The 20,894-nt window shown below is 43.9% G+C and overlaps 2 protein-coding genes and 1 pseudogene across 2 annotated transcripts; all 3 read right to left on the bottom strand.

Moving 5' to 3' along the window:
• Window positions 1–6,975: 6,975 nt before the first annotated feature.
• LOC110482611 (DNA/RNA-binding protein KIN17 pseudogene) lies at window positions 6,976–8,949 on the bottom strand (annotated as a pseudogene).
• A 4,931-nt stretch (window positions 8,950–13,880) lies between these two features.
• On the bottom strand, window positions 13,881–17,841 carry LOC110482615 (peptidyl-prolyl cis-trans isomerase-like 4). The gene has a single exon (XM_077783109.2). It carries the CDS (start codon window positions 16,229–16,231, stop codon window positions 14,870–14,872), a length of 1,362 nt encoding a protein of 453 aa, XP_077639235.1. The 5' UTR covers window positions 16,232–17,841; the 3' UTR covers window positions 13,881–14,869.
• An 11-nt stretch (window positions 17,842–17,852) lies between these two features.
• On the bottom strand, window positions 17,853–20,381 carry LOC110482607 (E3 ubiquitin-protein ligase RNF113A). Its single transcript, XM_021551972.4, has one exon. It carries the CDS (start codon window positions 19,991–19,993, stop codon window positions 19,034–19,036), a length of 960 nt encoding a protein of 319 aa, XP_021407647.2. The 5' UTR covers window positions 19,994–20,381; the 3' UTR covers window positions 17,853–19,033.
• Between the last annotated feature and the right edge of the window lie 513 nt (window positions 20,382–20,894).

Genomic DNA, 20,894 nt, shown 5'->3' with positions numbered 1-20,894 from the left:
TGTAGATGATTCAAATCTTGGCCCTTGAGCAGAGGAACAAGGGACATCTCTGACCACATCTAAACTACCAGCTCCCTTCTGCATTGATAGTGTGTTGAAACTTTGCAGGGCAGTAAACCCATTTGAAGGGTGGCTCCTAACAACTTTTGGCAGCAGCCCCCGCATCAAAATACACCCAGCATTGCACTATGGATTGGTCTCAGCTAAAACTTGTTGCCCAAATCCAGAAGGCAGCCCAGAGGCAATCTTCTACACAATGAGCATAAGTAGAGCATCAGGAGATGGATAAGAGGTGCAAAGCACTGGAGATATACAAAAAGCTGAAAATAAAGACATTTCTGACAGGCACTGCCAGGCTGGAATTCCCTGGTGGACCCTCACTGGGACCTCCAACACGGTCTGCCTGGGAGCCCTGTGGAAGCTCTGGCTGTGTCCCTGGTGGGTCTGAGCCCTTCCCTGGAGCTGTGCCTCCTGGTGAGATTCCCTGGATGCACCTGGCTCCCCACATGCAATGCCTGGGGCTGCTGCTCAGCCCCTTACCCAGGACCCACAGGAGAGGCACAAACTGCATGAGGATCACCCCAGCTCCAGGCTTGCTTCCCCCCTGAGGGCACCTCTGCTTCCACAGCCCCCTCAAGCAACACTGCTCTCCTCACATGCCTCTGCTCTGCCAAAAAAGTATTGAAATCATCTTAGAAAAGTCTGGACTCCTTTATTAATAGTTCAGAGAAAGCATTGCTGTGGGAACAGCACCTGTAAGTGCTCAGGACAGCAGGAAATACACAGATGAAGTGACGCTGGCCGTCGCAAGGATGCTAGAGAGGAGGGGAGGGAGGGGGAAACACATACAGAAATATAAACCTATATGGGGAAAAGCAAATTTTCTATCCTGAAAGCTTATCACTTCCCAAAGCTCAATTACCAGCCAGATGCTGAGGTGGCTCTGTGCTTGACCTAACTGGAGCCAGGCTTCTCTTCACTGATGACCATTTGTCTGGGGCAGTGCAGGTGACAAGGGAAGAGGGTGCCTGCAAAGGGAGCAGTGTCGTGACCCCTAATACTGTAAATTTCTCTGGCAGAACTAATCTAGGCTGCCACAGGCAGTGACAATTAAATGGGAAGTGACACAACTGTGGTCTGAAAATGAGGTAACAGAATAGAACTGTCACTATGCTTCTCAGGGCAATGATAAATGATGCCATCTCTATTTCAGCGTGTTCCAGGTGAGAAGTAAGCTTTAACCACACAAATTAGAGAAAGAGAATGAAAAGGTATTACACCCAAGAATAAAAAAAATAGGTTACTGTTATATTGCATGCATTTGGCTTGCATTCTTGCTATGCACCACCTTGATGTGCACACTGAAAATCTCTGTGCTCTTCTCCCTGAGCAAACAGGCCTTGCTCCATATCTAAGAACAAATCCATTCCAACTACTATTTTGCTCTCCACATGGTTGAGTCACAATGGGTGGTTTACAGAGTGGCTGCAAGACTCAGTTAATCCTTAAATGTTATTCACAGGATTCCTCATTTCTGGGGAAACTATATTGGCTTCTCTCAGCAGTTGGTTGGTCCAGTTATACTTTTCATATGTCTTTTATCCTGTTTCTAAATTCTGAGCTTGTTTAGGTATTTGCTTTTGTCCAGACAATCCCAAAGAAATGGGGAGCTATCCAGATTTCATTTTGAAAAGCTAGCACACAAGCCACACAAAGGGTGTTACATTAATATTTTATTTGGCAAATACGCCAATCCCAAAACAAACCATTCTATTCATAAAGTAAAATATTCTCCAGTCCCTTCACACCAGGAGGTTAAAAAATTAGTACATTGTCTGCTTCCAAGAAAAAAGTCCTGCAAAATGGTACAAGAATTGAAAAATGCAAAATTTGCATTTTTCCCCAGTCAGCTACTCACATAAAGGTGCCTTACAAAAAACAATTAGAAGGGCTTCATATGACATGTGTATACAGGACAATAGTGATTTCTCTTATTTTAATTGAAGCACTTTCTGACTGAGAATTAGCTAAAGAGACCATTAGAATCACAGGTCATCTCAGACACATGAAGATTCATGAAAAGTGGTCATGAATGAAGTGCTCTTTAGAAGTTCACATATTTTCTGCTTTCTCCTAACAAAGGCAAGCTTAAAGATTAATGTTCCAGTAAGAGCCATAGCAAAATAAACTTCTCACAGATCCATGGTAATAATGTTTACTCTCCCTCACAGAAATGAAAGCAGAACCCAGTCAACATATTTTCACTGGCAAACTCATGAATGTTTTTGCTAACTGCTGTAGTTCCAACTAATAAAAATATTATGACAGCACAAAATATTCATTTAGCTGGTATTTAACTAGGCATTAATTTATTTTCAAGTCCAATGTGTTAAAATTACAATGCTTGGCACACAAATGTTTCTAGAGAGAAAATCCTAGTAGTAATAATTGCAGAAATAAAGAAAACATACTAATCTCTGGGTATCTTGTTGAAGAATACACCAAAAGCAGCTAAACTCTGTTTTTGAATGCACGTAAATGACAATAGAATGCATAAGCACATTATACAGGCATTTCCAAGCAGCCTAGTGAAGACTTAGGAGTCAGCATTGCACAGGGCAGCTGTCCTGGCTCGGCAGGTTCAGGTGTGTGCTACAGTGCAGGTACAGCCCGGTCTCCATCCTGCACACATCCCTGGGCCTCAGGATGAATTGTAGCTCGAATATGTAGAAAATGTAGTGAGAAGTCTCTTGTCAGCTCCCACTCAGCACAGGCGATTGCACCAACTGAATGGCCTTGCCTTTATCTAAGACTGCAGCGAGTTCTCACGAGAACATCTTTTTGTTTGACAGTAGAAATGATTAACAGAAATGTTTTCAGCAAGAAGAACCCTATAAGAGCCCAAGAGACCACGGCGCCGGGTAACCCTTCCGCCAACCAGACCATCACAGTGTCCCGACTCGATGGCAGCCCAGACCGACCCCGCACCGCCCGGCGTTCCAGCTCCTGCTGAGCCGTAAGATTACTCGCAGTTCTCCCCTCCTAGCTCTGGCCATGGGGGTTTACTCGATAGTAAAGCCATGAGGGTTCAGCTCATGCGGGGGCTATAGCCCCAGGCATATCTCCCAGCCTGCTGCAGGCTGCATCCCCTGGAAACATAGCTCCGGAGCGGGACAGGGAGAGATTCACCTGGGAACAGCGCTCCGGAGCGGGACAGGGAGAGATTCACCTGGGAACAGCGCTCCGGAGCGGGACAGGGAGAGATTCACCTTGAAACAGCGCTCCGGAGCGGGCACGGGGAAGGATGCACTGGAAACAGCGCTCCGGAGCGGGCACGGGGAAGGATGCACTGGAAACAGCGCTCCGGAGCGGGACAGGGAGAGATTCACCTGGGAACAGCGCTCCGGAGCGGGACAGGGAGAGATTCACCTTGAAACATAGCTCCGGAGCGGGCACGGGGAAGGATGCCCTGGAAACAGCGCTCCGGAGCGGGACAGGGAGAGATTCACCTGGGAACAGCGCTCCGGAGCGGGACAGGGAGAGATTCACCTTGAAACATAGCTCCGGAGCGGGACAGGGAGAGATTCATCAGGAAACACCGCTCCGGAGCGGGACAGGGAGAGATTCACCTTGAAACATAGCTCCGGAGCGGGCACGGGGAAGGATGCCCTTGAAACATAGCTCCGGAGCGGCACGGGGAAGGATGCCCTGGAAACAGCGCTCCGGAGCGGGCACGGGGAAGGATGCCCTGGAAACAGCGCTCCGGAGCGGGACAGGGAGAGATTCACCTTGAAACATAGCTCCGGAGCGGGACAGGGAGAGATTAATCAGGAAACACCGCTCCGGAGCGGGACAGGGAGAGATTCACCTTGAAACATAGCTCCGGAGCGGGCACGGGGAAGGATGCCCTGGAAACAGCGCTCCGGAGCGGGCACGGGGAAGGATGCCCTGGAAACAGCGCTCCGGAGCGGGCACGGGTCCCCGGGCGGGCCGGGGCTCTGGCGCGGGGGCTGTCCCCGGGCTGTCCCCGTGGTTCGGGGATGCTGAGACCGCAGCCCCGCGGAGCCCGGCTCCATCTGGCCCGGCCGGCAGCCGCTTCCCCTGGCTCGGGATGCGGGCCCGGCGGTGCCTCCCTGGGCAGGGGCTCCCATCGCCGCGGGCCGCTCGCAGAGGCGCTGCAGCGAGCACGGCGGGGACGCGCCATCGGGAAAGACGTGGAGGTCCTTCGGGAAAGGGACGGGGAAATTGGGGGTGCGTTTGGGTGTGGGGAGGTGCCTCTTTAGCCTCTCAGCCTCTCCCGGCTGCGCCTCGTAGGAAAGGGATGAAGGCGGCGGGAGGCCCCTTCCCGGGATGGCTGGGTGCTGGGACATCAGCACTGGGCTGTGCCTCTCCTGCAGCTCATCTCTTGAGGGTATCCAGTCCCTGAGGGATGGAAATACGTGGCCATTGCACCAAGAATAAAGTGATGAATGTTAACCAACTGGGGGAATGGGGCGGAGGTAGCAGAAAAATCGGATTAAGAAGTTTCTCGCAGCCTGAAGGCTGCCCAGTCTATCGTGGGTGAGGATCACTACTGGTGAGAAATGCCTGATTTAGTGCTTAATAGTATTTAACTAGGTCTAGGGAAAATAGTCCTTCAGGGTGTCAGGAAAAATCAGGAAAATCCACAAACGCCAGAGATTTATGTCCAAAAAGGAGACAGAGGAGTCCTGTGACTTTATTTGAAAAAAGGGAGAGACTACTGGGAAGGTTTTGGAGGGTACAGCCACCTTTAATCCTAAAGTCCCAGCCACATTTTGCCCTCTTCCTGTACCCATTGGCTGAGGTGCAAGGAAGGTAAAGCCTACCCGAACCACCTACCACGTATCCCTCTTTGAACCTGTCATCTTACCCCGAAGTTGGGAAATTCAGGTTCGTGCACACCCTTGTCTGCTTCAGGAGCCAAGCTGTCTGGGCTCTGCAACAAACCTTCTGCAGCAGAGACATTAAGACCCATTTCAAAGCCGTTAACACCATACCTTCACCCATGGAATTGTTTGTAAAGATACTAACTTTCCTCTCAAGGGCATCAGGCACTAAAGCCCAGGTGCTGGCTGTGGGAGACATGAGGGTGATGTGTTGGAAAATCCCAGCTCTACAGAGAAGGGGCAACTGAGAGGTATTTTTAAAGATTTTACTCCTTTATCAGTCTCGTAGAAGAGTGAGACATAAGAGATGTAAAACTCAACGCCATTCTATCAGAAGCCACCCTATTTCCTGGTGATAATACCTTATAAAATGTTTTTCAGCCTATTAGATTTGCCAAACAATGCTGCTAACACTTCTAATCACCTATTGGTTTACCCCACGAGGTCCTGCTGCAATGCATCTTTCACAGTTCTAATTCTTCAAATATCTGATCATTTTGCAAGGCCATCTTCTGAAACTTGTCTCTACTTCAATTTCTCTCTCAACAACGTAATCTCGATTCCATGGCCTTCCTAAATCAGCATACTTTATCTCAGAGCTTGCATACACGTGTACAAGGCTGTGTGAGCTTCCAGTCAGGTTTTGAGAATCCTTTACAAATCCATTTCTCTGTGCCAACGCCGTGACTCAGACTGCACGGCTGAGACCATAACCCTGGATGCCAATGGGCACGCTCCCTCCCTCTGGCACAGCCCTGCTGGGCCTGTGAGAAACAGGATGGGCTGTGGCATGCAAGAGAGTGAAGTTTGAGAGTGAACCTGCAGCCGTACAGGGGCTGGTAGTTGAACTGAAACTTTTTAAAAGTTAAAAAAATAAAAACAAACAAACAAACAAACAAACAAAACCCCCTTAAAAACAATCTGGAACCCTGCCAGGCCATGCCCAGGCTGTAGATGAGCAGCACCTGGTGTTGGGGATGTGTACAGCCCTCGTTGTGCTGGTTAATGCAGGAATATATCTGTTCTGAGCTGTGTGTGACTGCTGTTTCTTTCTAACAGGTGTCTTTTTTCATGTCTGTTTCATCAATGTGCAATTAACTCCTAATTAATTATGGGGAACAACACTCACTCTTTAAAATTTGTAGAAGTTTAATAAGGGATAAAAAGGACAATATCCAGTGCTGCTCGGCAATCTGCCAAAAGCACACCATTAGCTCAAAACAATTTTATTATATACTTTTCATTACATTGGTTAGATATACATTGCGAAAAATGCATACTTTATCACTGGCTTTTTGCAAATATTACAATGAATATTCTATGTGTAATGTTAGAAAGTTATGCTGTATTAATTCTCTTAAGTAGTGTGCTAAATATATATTTTAGGTTATAGCACAATGTTAAAACAGAAACTGTGCTATGTAAGATACTTTTTAACTAGCTCAAGAAACAGATGAGATAATCAAGAAATTCCTTGCACAGAGATAACAGTGAAAGGGCACATAAAGAGTTACTGTCTCCTTATTGGAAAAGACATTCTCTCACCTCTACATCTTTATGGAACCACCAAGATTAAGGGGAAGAAGTTAACAAAAAACAGAAGAGCTCTTAATTTGCAAGGAATTTATGCATAATGTATGAGATATATGAATATGCAACAGGCTATTGCTTTTAAGGTTATTCCTTTGTTCACAAGGCATGCTTCTCCAGGTTTAAGTGCCTGAGAGCACACAGACATCAGTAATTCTTTGCTTTTTATTGTCTTGTAATTGTCTTAACTCTAAATTTTATTTCTCTATTAGTATTACTATTTTTATAACTATTTTATTATTATTAAACTTTAAAATTTTAAAAAGCAAGCGATTGGCGTTTTCCACAAATATGAATGAAGTTAAATATATTCAAACATGAATTTTACATGTTCTGAGAATTCTTCTGCTTGGATTTAACCTTTAACTTGTCTGCAGGTCATCCTGTAGATTAAATGAACAGATTTTATTTCTTCTCGAGGTTCTGAGGTTCCATTCTGTTGTTCTGAAAGAATAACAGGAGAGGCAGTAGTAATCTTCCTCTTGGTGTCCTGATTCTTGTCACTGTTATAATTCAGATAAGATAGCCCACAAATACATTGACTCAACATAGCTATTTCATACCTATTTCACAACTTTGAGTTAGTTACACAAATAAAAGTATTTAACAGGACAGTTTCTATTTTAATATCATGCAAAACTCTAAGCTATAATAAAACTACTTATAAACTACACATGGCCAGAGCACTGGCTGCAAAAACTGGCAGATTATACTATGATAATGCAGTTAAAATGGGTTACAAATAATACTATATTAAAATAATTGTGATCAATAATAACTTGCAAAAACAAACACAAAAATGAAAGCAAATATTTCAATTTATAACATTAATCACTTGCAAGGTTCACTCTACTGCTTATTAGATGGTGAAAGCACACGGAGGAAAAGCAAGAAAAAAAAAATCCAGAGTCAATCAATCCAAACCAAGATAAACTGAAAACTATTTATGTGGAGGTAAGGGGCGTGGGAGGGGGGTGTGACAAAGGGATAAAGGGGTAAGAATAAAAAGGATTATGACCTAAAGGTTCAATAGCACTTTACAACATTTAACAGCACTTTAAACTTAACAAAATTTATAACTTATAACTTAACTTATAACTTAGATATAACAATTTAGCAAAGGACTCATTTAAGATTTAGTATGCTACCAAGTCTTGTGTCTGAAAGATGTCAGAGAGAAGGTTTTGAGAATCCAAATCCTCTCTGATGAATGATTTAGTACCTCAGGCAAGTTTGGAAACATCTTCATACTGGATATCTTTGACTCTGTGCCCTTCTAGAGGTCCTGAGTTGATGGTTATTGTCACTGAAAGCCTTTCCTCATTGACGGATTCCAAAATGCCTTCATTTCCCCTGTACTCACCATTTAATACCAGCACTTTCTCACCTGGTGCTGGTATTACAGTTTCTAGATGTGTCTGATCAAGCTTCAGTTTGTCCCCAGAATCAATCACCTTCACAATTGCTGTGTATCTGTCAATCACTTCCTTAACAATTGCCTTCTTGTGGTATTTCTCTGCTAGCTTTTTTGTTACAATTTTTACAATTATTTCAGGCTGTAACCAGTAGTCTCTTCGAGATGTTCTTTTCTTCTCCTCTTCAAGCTCCATGATCTCATCAAGTGCAGATTTCTTCTTTTTCTCTTTGGGCTGACCAGAAGAATGAGCTGCTTGTCTTTTTTTCACTGCACCCTCCACCATCTTCAGTGCATTTTGTCCAAGGACACTTGTTTTAGAAGATGCTGCAACTGAAGTACTTGCTCCTTTGTTTAATTTAAATTTAACTTTTTCTTCTTTGTTTTCTCTGTTCAATTCAGTATAGACTGGCATTTCCACATCTTTCCCCTCCAAACCTCTTCTAACCTGTTGTTCAATGAATTTAGCATTTTTTTCTTCATCATCAAGGTTCTGTTTCTTCTTCCTCTCTTGTTCTTGCTGCCTGCAAATGGTCTCTGGGTCCCTGTCGATGTACTGAATGTACCAGCCTTTAGGAGTCTCACCTACCTTGCAAAGCCCTTCTCTCCCCAGCCACTTTGTAAAATCAGTGAGTGTCTCCCATTGCGTGGCATTCATATGGATGTGTTCCCGATGGCTGATGTACTCATTGTACACAATATTATTGAGGACTCTCCTTGTTCCAAATTGCCTCCTGAGCAATTCCAGGAAATCCTTTTGGAATTCCTCAGAGAAGTAGTCCATGAATTGCTGCGGATTTTCAGAAACCAGCAGCAGCTGCTTCTGGTGGGACTCGGACGCGCAGTGACACTTGAAGCTGTTTTCATCGCGGCACTGCTTCTGGCACATCTGGCAGTACCAGAGCAGCTTCTGCAGCCCCTTGGACTTGATGTGGTTGGCAATGGCCTTGGGGCTGAGGAAATCCAACTTCCCCATGGCACCAGTCCCTTCCTGATCCCACTTCCAACCCTGTGCCTGTCGAGATCCCACCCCCTTCAGAAGTATTACTAAACAGCAATTCACTTACAGCCCTATCGTACTTCAAAATATTAAAGTGCTTAAAGATGTTGGAATCACAGCTGCAGGGAAAAACAAACAAACAAACAAAAAATGGTGGCTGCAGCCCTCCTACAGTGACAGCTGTGGTTCTGCTGGAGCTCTGATCCGGTAGAAGGGTGGAATTTTCCTCTAAAGGTCCAGTGATGGTGTAGATGGGTCTCGTCTTCCACTGGGAATCCAGTGGGAAAAGGCTGATGTGGTGTTCCACATCTCAACTTATATCCAGGTAGGACTTCTTGGCTCCTTCCCCTGGGCGGAGCATCTCAGAATGGGATGATGTAGTTCTTATCAGCCATGCAGTGACACTTAATGGCCCATTAAGCAGAAGATATCACCCTGGAGGGAGGATGGGTCCTGGAAGAGATAAAGAAAACTGCCCCACCTGATTTTAACAGATGGTAAGAGTATGCATACTTTTGGTTACATCTTGCATTACAACCTAAGACACCCTCCAATATTTTTAAAGTTAGAGAATCTAGGCATTACTTTATTATCTGGCCAGGATGTACCACAGAAACCATCTCATCCACACACATAGCCCAGGTGTGCAGAGAGAATCATTCCATCACACACTGTTTTTACAAGATTTTTCAGATGTTTTATACAGTCAAAACTCATAGAAATGAATTGGGTCAGCGTTGATTGGCACTAGGTTGCAAAGTTCTTATATTTGGTGTCCTAGTGGAACTAATTTCTTTGCTTCTGATATTATTTAGATTTTCATTCCTTGATTTTCTTATGAGGATTTTCAGGATGTGTCTCCAACTGTGACAGAGGCAAAGTCCCGGGGCAGATGTTGCTAGATGGCTGCTGATATTCTGTTGATGGCCTTTATCTCTTTGTGGCTATTCCCAGTCTATTGATATACTGAGTTCATCAGGCCTCACATAGATAAACAATGCCCTGGAAAGAAACTTCAATTCTCTTTCTCCAGGGCAAAAGTGAGCAACTCTGGCTAAAGTTATACAAAATTTTAAACAGATACATTTTCCAATAGGAGAATGTCACCTGGGAACTTCTTTACAAACTAGGCTAGCCATTTGGTTTCTGTTATGGCCAAATTTACCTGTGCAGCTTCAGAGCAGCTGTAGTTGTGACAAGCATTTCTCCCACACTTGCTATAGCATATGCACACTTGCATGCACACAGACATAAAGAGTCTGTACAAGGTACCTGCAAAAAATTTCCCCTCAAAGGTAGTGAAGTAGTCACTTCACTTTGCATCTTCTCAACAAGCCTAGGGTTGAGCCTTGAAGAGTGGAGATCTCAGCCAAGTATTCATCATCCTTCAGGGATTCCATGAGTGCAGTAAACTTGAGAGTTCACTCGCTGAGAAGCCCCACTCAGAGGAAGGTTGCTGGCCACAGCCTCTGCAGTCCAGAAAGGCTCAAAAGGTCCCATTTTGGACCACTGTTTATAGGACAACAAGACAGTGGGCTTTAGTCATAAAATACAGGAGCTCGTTAGACAGCATGAGTTCCTCAGAGCAGTGATAAGCTCAGGAGGAGCTGAGCCCAGGTGCTGTCCATCCAGGCCAAGGCCTAATAGGCATTGGTCTGATCATAGTGCAGCATGGGGGCAGGAGGGGACATAGGGGAGGAAATGCACCACCATGCTAGATTGGCTGCCCATTTCATTTTGTTCATAGAGAAAAATTAAACATTTATGTATATATATACATATATATAGGTACATGTGTGTATATACGTTGGAATACCAGGCTCTTTCTTGCTCCAGGGTCAGGGCAAATAAAACTCAGACCATGTTTTTGAAGCCTCACTCTGAAGTTTATTATCCTTATCTATTACAAACTCGCGAGATGTGAGCTCTCTCTAACAAGTCAAGCAAGGCTACTTAAAGTCCCAATTACCCAACAGACAGTTGACACCTGTATTATTTACACTTTTAATGCAATTGTGATCACCCAAAACCTGCAACATAGACATCTTTCTCCCAGTTAGAGAAAACCACCCAAATTCATAAAGAAGAAAGTGCAAAAAAACCCATCTAATCCACATCCAAATTTCTCCATCTTGGATCCCATACATCACCATACACTAAAATCCCAAATCTAAGTTTTTTCACCCTGTGAGATCACACAATACTATCCAAACTACACACACACTGTTTCTGTGCTGTCACTCAATTCTGGAAGCCTTTTCCAAGGTCTCAGGTCAAATGAGGTATTTACTTGAGGGTTGGCACCCTTAAATTCAGAAAGCTCAAATGCTTCAGCCATCAGAGTTCCAACATATATATATGTGTGTGTATTTCATAGTTGAGACAGCCACAATACACAGAGTATCACCATACAATATCAGAAAGCTTCAACCCATGCAGAGTAACACCATTCCATTTCAGAAGTCTTCAAGCATCTAGCCTTTTCGCTCTTTAGGCCAGCCTTTTATAGCCCTGATGTTGATGCACTTCCCCTGTGTGCCCTCTGCTCCCTCTGGGGTTGGTTTGTGCCCCTGGGCACTCCATGGCTGTTCCCTTCAATGCTGCTCACCTGTCCTGCACAGCTGGAGCCAGTCAGGGATGAGGCTGGGCCACAGCCCCACCCCAATCACCACAAACACTGTCCCTACATGTGTGTGTATATATATATATATATATATATATATATATATGTGTGTGTGTGTCTGTGTGTGTGTGTGTATGTATGTATGTATGTATGTATGTATGTATGTATATATATATATATATGTATATATATATATAATACAATTATATAGATATTGGATATATATAGATACATTTTATCTATGCAGAGGAATTATATATAAAGAAATGTACAACTATATTTTGTAAATGTATTTTATTTATACCTAGATACACTTTATGTTTGCATATTTTTTTGTAGAATCATAGAATGATTAGTTGCAGCTCCCTGTTGTAGAGCTTCTGCTTAAGGTCATTTGCCCTTGTCCTGTCAGTACATGCCCTGACAAAAAGTCCCTCTCCAGCCCTCTTGTTGGTTCCCTTAATGCACTGGAAGGCTGCTGCAAGGTCTCCCCAGAACATCCCCAACTTTCTCAGCCTGTCTGTGGAGCTGGTGTGTATGGGGACAGGGCACCACCTTGCCAGAGCAAGGTCTGACCCACCCCCTACCACACATTCCAACTCCCAAGATGTTTTGAAATAGATCAGCTTTCCCAGTCTCTGACACAGGTAACTCCAGCCTGAAATCTCTCATAATGTGATTGAGTGGGGCTTATTCACCCACCAGCTTACTTAGAAACCAGCATATCTTTTGGCACAAAGTGTGGGGTGAGAGAGAGAAGCTGGAATTACAATTTTTTTCTAAAACATTTTTGTATTGGGCTACAGAAAGTCCCTGATCATCATCAAATGTATGTTGTACTTTACCCTGTATCTATTTCCATACATATAGGGAACTTTTGCTCATTGTGATGGCCTTTTTAAGGCCGGGGAGAGATATCAAAGTTGCTTTGTTAATATACTATGTTTATTTTATTATAACATCAGAGGCAATGAATTTCATTTGGAATATGTATTCAGTCCTGTTTGCCTGTGCTAACCAGATCTCACCTCTGCCAGGCCTGGAATGAGCACCTTTCTGTCACAAATGTCTCTCTTCTGTGCTTATCTCAAGTTCCTGCTGTGGTTTATCTTATGGCAAGTTCCTTCCACTGTGATCTTGACAGTGTTTGGGACAGGCAACTGTGCTCTTTAAGTCCTTACAGACCTCTCGAGGTCCCTTCCAACCTCAGCCATTCTGTGACTCTGGGAATATCCCTTTGGTCTGTTAGGGTCAGCTGTCCTGGATATGTTTCCTACCAATCTCTTGCTCATCCTTTGTTCATTGTGGCCTTTGGGGGAAAAATTATTTACATTGAACCTCCTCCCCCAATTCCAACGAACCGCGGTGAGACACAACTTGGACATCACCACACCCTCAACTCTTCTCTGTTCACTCCACTCCTGTGATGGTAGTCACTGAAACACGTCTCTTGGCTCACCAGACATCCCCCTAAAATGTAGTCTCTCTTGGAGACGAGGATTTGTTCAGTCTATGGTTAAGAAGAAAAAGTCCAGCCAAAAGCCATTCCATTAATCTCCTCCCACCTAGAATTTCTCCTTCTAACATCTCGGGTCCCAGACTGTCTCTCTTCTTCTCTTTCAAATCCAGGACGAGTAATATTTCACAAAGCTTTCATCATCCAAGAAGGGTTTAAAAATCTAAATTCCCCAGACGGACAGTCGGACTCTCTGCCCAGACCTCTGGCTCCTATGCTGGGCACCTTCCTTTGCCTCCTTGCTCTTCTCCTTCCCTGCGGTGCACTGCTGACAGACTGCCACCGTCTCCCCCTCTCTCCAGAGATACTCTGGGGGGGGAATGCAGACATCCCAGATTTTTCTCCACCCTTCCATCTGCAGGGGGCCAGCCTGGTTCCAGTCCTTCCACCCTTTGGACTTACCTCAGTCAGGCCATGGGCTTCCCCTCTCCCACCCAGCCACCTGGCTGAGGGGGAGGAAGAGTCTGCATTGCACTCTGACCAGAACCAAAGAGAGACAGTTCTCCTGGGAGTTCTGGCTTTTAACCCCTCTGTGTTCTCAGAGGCGTGTCCAGCCTTCAACTGGTCAGCCCAATGTCAATATCCAACCACAATCACTGACTGGCTTGACCCTCTTCCTTCTGAGAAAATTCCATTCCGTGTTAAACCAAGACACATCATTCCAGAGGGTTGTCAAGTCCAATTGGCAAGCCAAAACCACTACACCCCCTTCCCACCAAATTATTCTAATTTTGAAATTAAAGGGCTTTCAGGCAAAGATATGAGAAAAGTAATAACAGTTCTTTACTAGTGTGTGTATGCATGTAATGACAAAGGAATGGACTCAGACCCACAGTGATACTGAGAAGTTTATTGAGAGAAACAAGATGTTTTTATGCACTTCAAGACACAGTATTTCTTTATATGGTGTTTTACTCTATCACACATTCAACAATACGCTTTCTTAATGTCCTTATGAAGTGATCATGGATTGTTCAGGTGTCTGGCAGCTTCCAGCAGAAATTCCTCCTGTGGAGAGGAATCTTCCCATTTCACAGCAAGAACCTGGAGAATGTTTCCCAGGAAAGGTTTCCAAGTTTACCTTGAATGGAAGTCCAGCTTTTATAAGATTAAATCAGCAAGTCAAAGTGACTTGATTGCATTTTTAGTATAGAAACAGTGGGTCTGATGGCAAATCTGACTCTGTTAAGGCAGGACAGTATGAAAGAACTCCAATTCAGAAGGCTTGAGAGTAGAACTCTGATTTATTTCAAATGCAATAAATACAATACAGAGTATCGTCCAGACCAATTCTATTGGTCCTAGAGTAAAAACATTTCCCACCATTGGTGTGCAGTGAATCATGCTCAGTGACAGAACTTATCTATAAACAATATGAACAACAAGAGAGATAAAGAATTATTTACATCCCTTCTCAGCTGTTTCCCAGGCTTCTGCCTGGTTAGAAACTCTCCATTTTCTCTCTGACTGAACTGAGAATATCCACACATAATTCGCAGACAGCCAGGACCAGGGCTTGGCCAAAGCCTGAACCTTGACTGGAAGGCTTTCCCTAAATACCTACAAGCAAACATTTATTAATATCAGTTAGGAAGATGACTTCACAAGAACTTATCTTCTCCGTGAAAAGGGGACAGATCAAAACACACAGTAACTAACAACAACACACATCTCCTTCCCATTAGGAAGGAGTTAAGGAGTTGTTTCCTAATGGAAAGGAGGAAACAAAATTACAAGAAAATGTTTCTGCCTACAGACTGAAGCTTAGCTGCTGCAGCTCTGTTCCTTTTTTTCTTTAAAAAAAAGAAAAAAAGGTAAATTATTTTAGTTCCCCTCTGCTTTTTCTTTCATCTGTACTTGTTTTTTGGTTTTTTTGTCTACTGTAAGTGTAATCTCTCTCCTGAGAATGGCTACGGTTTTGATGCCTGTCTTTCTTCACATCCCTTGTCCTCTTCCTACAGCATTCTTTGTGCTTTCGGTCAGAATCCTTAGATTTTTTGGTCCTCTTGTCATCTTCTTCACACTGGTGGTGCTTTTTCTTCTGTCTTTTGGCCAAGTGTGACTTCTCTACATCCTCATCCAGCACAAGGTCATACTTGCCATCTTGCTTTGATTTTACTTTTTCTTTCAGAGCAAATTTCGAAGTTTTGTCACCTTCCTTCTCATAGTCCTTGAATTCTTCCTTGGTATACCGCCCACCTTTTCCCTTCCATTTAATCTTTGCAACAGACTGGCTAAAATCCACATGTATCCGTCTGTCATCTATCAGCACATTGTCCATTTTGAAGTAGGCTTTCTCACAGTCTTCCTCCTTTTCAAACTCAATGAAAGCATAACAAAGAGATTCACCGGTCTTCCAGTCTCGGATCACTTCGCAACTTTTAATGGGACCAAATCGTGAAAATATTATCTCCAGGTCTTCGCCTGTGGTCACAGGATTCAGCTTACAAACAAACAACACATTTTCTGGTGGCTTTATGTCTGCATCTGGTAAGTCTCCCACCATTTCCAGAAGAATAGCATGACTTTTTGCTTCTTTTTCGGCCTGAACTTCTTCTATTTCATCTGCAGACCATCCTCTCATGTCATCAATTTCTTCATCTGCTCCTATTCTGCCACTGTCAAGCTGTTCCTTTGTAGGTTCTGGTGAGTGATCAGGAACACACAAGCCAGGTGGATCATCAAAGGGATCATCTAAAATTACTGTATGATTTATCCTGATATCTTGATATGGGATAAAATCCTTATCTACAAAGGTTTCATTAATTTTCTTTAATACATCCATGCCTTCTGTCACTTCTCCAAATACTGTATGTACACTATCAAGGTAATCCAGGTTTTCCCCTGTGGTAATGAGAAACTGTGATCCATGCTGATCACTGCCATTGTTCACCATTGACACAGTTCCTTTCTTCTTGTGTTTGATTCTGGGCACCTTTTCTGCCTCAAAAAATCTGGCTTGATCACCATACAGTTGACAAAATATAGATTCCCCTCCATGGCCAGTTCCCATGGGGTCGCCAGTTTGTATAATAAAATCCCGCTGTACATTATAAATAAGACAATAGTTGTAGTACTTGACTTTGCAGAGCTTCAGGAAATTCAGACAAGCACGGGGCCGCTCCTCTGTGTACAGGTCAATGACCAGGTCACCCATTGTGGTCTCCAGCAGCACTGCCATGCTGTCAGGAAAATATATGAGAATAGGAATAGCAGGTCTTTACTAGGAAACTTAAAATAAAATGCAGTAGTACTAAAAACACTAACAGAGTCAAAATACAACCTGATACCCTGTGAGTCAAGGTGGCAGCAGCAGTCCCAAAAAAATGGTGGCTGTAGTCCTCCTGCAGTGGCAGCTGTGGTTCTGTGATCCTGGAGGACAGTGGAGTTTCACTCTGCAGGTCCAGTGCAGGTCTCGTCTTCCTCTGGGAATCCAGCAGAGAAGGCTGACTCTGGCTTTCCACAACTCGACTTTTATCCAGGTAGGACTTCTTGCCTCCTCCCCCTGGGCGGAGCATCTCACAATGGGATGATGTGGTTCTTATCAGCCATGCAGTGAGACTTAATGGCCCATTAGGCAGAAGATATCACCCTGGAGGGAGGATGGGTCCTGGAAGAGATAAAGAAAACTGCCCCACCTGATTTTAACAGATGGTAAGAGTATGCATGCTTTTGGTTACATCTTGCATTGCAACCTAAGACAAACACTTCTTCAATAAAAGATATTTTATATCTGAGGCGTTCCTGTTTCAATGCCTCAGTGCTGGTGAGACTAAACACAGACAACCTATTCCTGTACACATGCAGACACACATATTCCTAACAAACTCACAGCGTACCCTGCAGCACTCAAACCTGTAATTCCTCTATATTTCTCTTTTACCCACAGTTGAGACTCAATGCTTCCATGAAACAGCAGAGAAGGGGCTGAACCCTGCCGGGCAAGAGCTGTAGAATTGGCTTTAGGACTCAGACCTGCCAATTCTGGCTATTCCATAACAAACCATGCAAAAAGGCACAAGAGGGGAGTTCAACCCCACAAAACCACAGCTGCAAAATTCACAATTCACCCAGGCAATTGCAAGATTTAGTATATCCCTTATACCAAATCAAATTTCTGTGAATTCCTACAGAAGGAACCCTAATTTCCCCAACAAAACTCTTGTCTTAGCTTTTGCAACTAAAACCAAACTTGTGTGTGTACTGAAGACTTTAGAATTCATCATGCAATTGCATTTTATACCTTTAACCTGGCACCAAGGCTCAAACCCACTTTTGATATTCACTTATATAACTTCACATATGTATAATAGAGGATAGCAAATTATACTATCACTAGTAATTTATTTTCATTATCCAATTATACCACTGATGCCAAAATATTTTTGCTTTTTATAAATTTTTCATATATATGTAGCTCTATAGACTTTTATTGTATAGTTATATAGTTTATTCTGCTAACTCCAGTATTTTGTTAGACAAACACATTCCTGGAAACCTATTCTAATTTTGCTGCTTCAGTGAACCAAAGCCTTTCCACTTTCCCATGTATTTATGTATAAACAATGTGGAGCTAGAAGCAAAGGGGAGGCTTCAGTAGGGGGCCAAACCAAGAGGGGGAAATACTTCAGTAGCTGTACATCTAACTGGGGATTCTTGTCAACTATGCTAATTTGCTACACTTAAAAATAATCTCAAAAAATTCTCAATAATTCTTTTATAGGGGTTTCAAAATTCCTGTGCTTACACATCTGATTGGTCAAGGTCAGCTCACTGGCCTCACTGCAGACAGCTGTCTGCATTCAGGCTTGAATGGGATTGGTTGAGGTTCCTGTTTGAGTTCAAATCCAACCTGTGATTATCTTGTCCTGGAGACTCATTTACTTCTACTCTGTAACAGCTAGGCTGGTCGAATTAAGGTCTGTTATGGCAAATTTATGTGTACAGCCCACAGGCCAGGTGTTGCTGTGACAGTTCCCCCATTCTCTGTTTAAAAAGGGAAAAGTGACTGACATACAAAGCATACAACTCTCAAAGGTCCTTGTTACAAACAGCCTCAAGTTTATTCTCACAGCTCCTTTTATAGAAGCTTCAAATTCGCCAAGCTTACACATGTGATTCATTGAGGTCTTAGCACAGACCAGCTCTCTGACGAATAATATATCTGCATTTAGGGCTGAATGACAATGGCTGAGGGTCCCTGTGTAGATTTGAATCCAGCCTATCTTTGTTCACTCAGGGACTGGCTTCCTTCTAGGCTGGTTGAGCTTGGGGGGCAGCTTCAGATCAGCAGAAGTGTGACAGAGAGGATGACAGACAGCATGATGTCACAGATGATAAGCCCAGGTCAAATAAGGCTGTCCAACCAACTGGACAAGCCCAACCCCCCAGGCAGGGATGTATCCCATGTATTGTCCAGGAGCTGTCAAACAAGATCACCAGTAATACAATTTTCCATGCTAACAGGCTGCAGGCTCATTACTTAGAAATTACAAATTAAAACTTAACACTACAAACAAAAAACAATTCAACTTCAGAACTGTCAGAAAAAAGGAACAGAAGAAATATTTTGTCTTAGTTTAGGTTGGTGACCCATGTCCTTAAATAGATAAAATCCTTAAGTCCCCATATCCCAAATATATCTACAAATTGCAACTCAACACTACAAATAAGAAACTATCCAACTCAAAACCATCTCAATTAAAAACACACATCCTTCTGCTACTGATGTGTCTCAAATGTTTAAGTCTTGGGGTTCAAGTAGAGTGATGGATATTGTCTTGCCATTGTTGACAACATTCTGCATCTGACAAACTGTCAGCATCCTGGGTCATGTGGAATGCAAGTGAAAAACATGAGAGCACCCAAGACTTTAGTCTTTTGTGGGAGGTTTACACACACCCCACACTAATTTTCCCCCTTTTACAAAAGTTTCATTCAGTTATGTACAGAACTTGTTCTGCTGCTTTGGATCCTCTTCATGTCATGACTGTTGCCCCTCTTCTTCCTCCCCTTTGTGTTTTTCCAGTTTTGCCATGAGCTCTTTGGCAGGGTTGAAGACCCCGTTGGTTTGCTTCTCACAGACATAGCAGCGCTGGGATTTGCGGTAGTGCTGGAGGGCACAGCTCTCACAGAAGTAGTGCCGACACTTGGTGACCACGGGGTTCTGGAAGGAACCTCTGCAGATGAAGCATTTGAAAGGCATGTCCTCCTCATCACTGCTCACCTCATAGTTTCCACTGTCATTGACGCTGTAGCGGCCCTCGTCCAGCTCCTGTTCAATCTTCCAGCCGTGCTTGTAGTCCAAGCAGTCGTGCAGGAATTTGCAGCTGTCCCCGAAGCCACAGAACCCAGTCTCTTTGTAGTCCTTGCAGATGTCAGGCTGGTAGTCCCAGCGCACTGTGGCCCGCAGGTGCTCCGGAGCACGCATGGGGCCTTTTCTGATCATTCCTGAGGAGGCATTTCCCATTGATGTGTCCTTGGGCTTCATATACTTCTGGTAGTTATTAATGCCACGATAAATTTTATCATCTTCCTTTCCTCTCAGCTCCTCCTGGATTTTTTGGCTGTGTTCAAAGATAGCCTGGGCATCCTTCTCCTTCTCCGTGTCCAGTTCATACACTGCTGTGGCCCCCATGTCTTCTGGGCCAACAGGTTTTGCCGACCTGGTTGATTTGTAGGTGACCCAAATTTCCTTGGCAGGATCCTCATCCTCGCTACTGCTTGGTGCATACTCCAGCCTCTCCCTCATGCAGAACCTAGTCTTCTGGATCATGGGGTTGGGGATGTCCCTGGGCAACTTCTTCTGCACCACGGTGCTGCCCTCTTCCCCACTGCTGTCCTGCTCCTGCTCACTGCCGGGCCATTTCCGCCGGTTGCTGCCTGCGGCTCGCACCCGCTTCTTGAACACAAATCTGCAGACACTGCTCTCCTCCGTCATCATGTGCTGCTGATTAAAAAATAAATGCAGAAAACACTGGTTTAAACTGACAGATTTAGGACACAACCTGACAGCCTGTGGGTCAGGGTGGTGGCAGCAGTCCCATTAAATGGTGGCAGCAGTCCTCCTGGAGTGACAGGTGTAGTTCCCTTAGAGCAGTGATCCTGTAGAAGGGTCTGGTCTTCCTCTGCAGCTTCCGTGGGGGTTACTTTGGCTCTTGTCCTCTGGGAGTCTAGTAGGTAAAGCTGCCTGTGGTGTTCCACAGCTCAGTTTATATCCAGTAGGAATTCTTGGCTCCTCCCCCTGAGCAGAGCATCTCACAATGGGAAGATGTAATTTTATCAGTCATGCAGTGAGACTCAATGGCCCATTAAGCAGAAGATAACTCCCCACAGGGAGTTATCAGGGATGAGTCATGGAGGAGATAACACTGCCCCACCTGGATTTCAACAGCTTATGAAGATGGTGATATAATACATACTTGTGGTTACATCTACATTGATACTGAAGACACTCAATATAACAGTCTTCTTTGGTGAGGTTCAGCATTTTTGAATGTTAGACGATTTTACAGAACTATTTTTCATACTTGTTGGACTTGTAAGCTTGGCTTGAAAATAAGTTCGGTTAAGGCTGGCTTGTCTTTCAGAGCCATAACCTTACAGGTCCAGGTATCACCAGAACCCAAATAAGCATACATATCACACATTACCACCCTTATTCCTTCCACTATCCTGGTTTCAGGGAGATCCCTAGAAACTATACCCAGGGAAAGAGGAAAAAGTCAGTGGGGAAAATCTTTCAGTAAAATCTGCTGGCAACAAACTTATAGCAGTCTGCAAAAAGAAACTTATAAGACATCAAAAATGCAACAATCACTGATGAAACTGAAGTTATCTAGTAC

Source organism: Lonchura striata, chromosome 1A (genome assembly GCF_050655825.1).
Source record: "Lonchura striata isolate lonStrDom1 chromosome 1A, ASM5065582v1, whole genome shotgun sequence".
Classification (NCBI taxonomy): domain Eukaryota; kingdom Metazoa; phylum Chordata; class Aves; order Passeriformes; family Estrildidae; genus Lonchura; species Lonchura striata.
The sequence above is the reverse complement of the archived record's forward strand: the minus strand, read 5'-3'. Positions and strand labels throughout refer to the sequence as shown.

Bases quoted from the DNA above. Each gene is read 5' to 3' on its own strand.
- LOC110482615 (XM_077783109.2), bottom strand. From the start codon at position 16,231: ATGGCAGTGCTGCTGGAGACCACAATGGGTGACCTGGTCATTGACCTG.
- LOC110482607 (XM_021551972.4), bottom strand. From the start codon at position 19,993: ATGATGACGGAGGAGAGCAGTGTCTGCAGATTTGTGTTCAAGAAGCGG.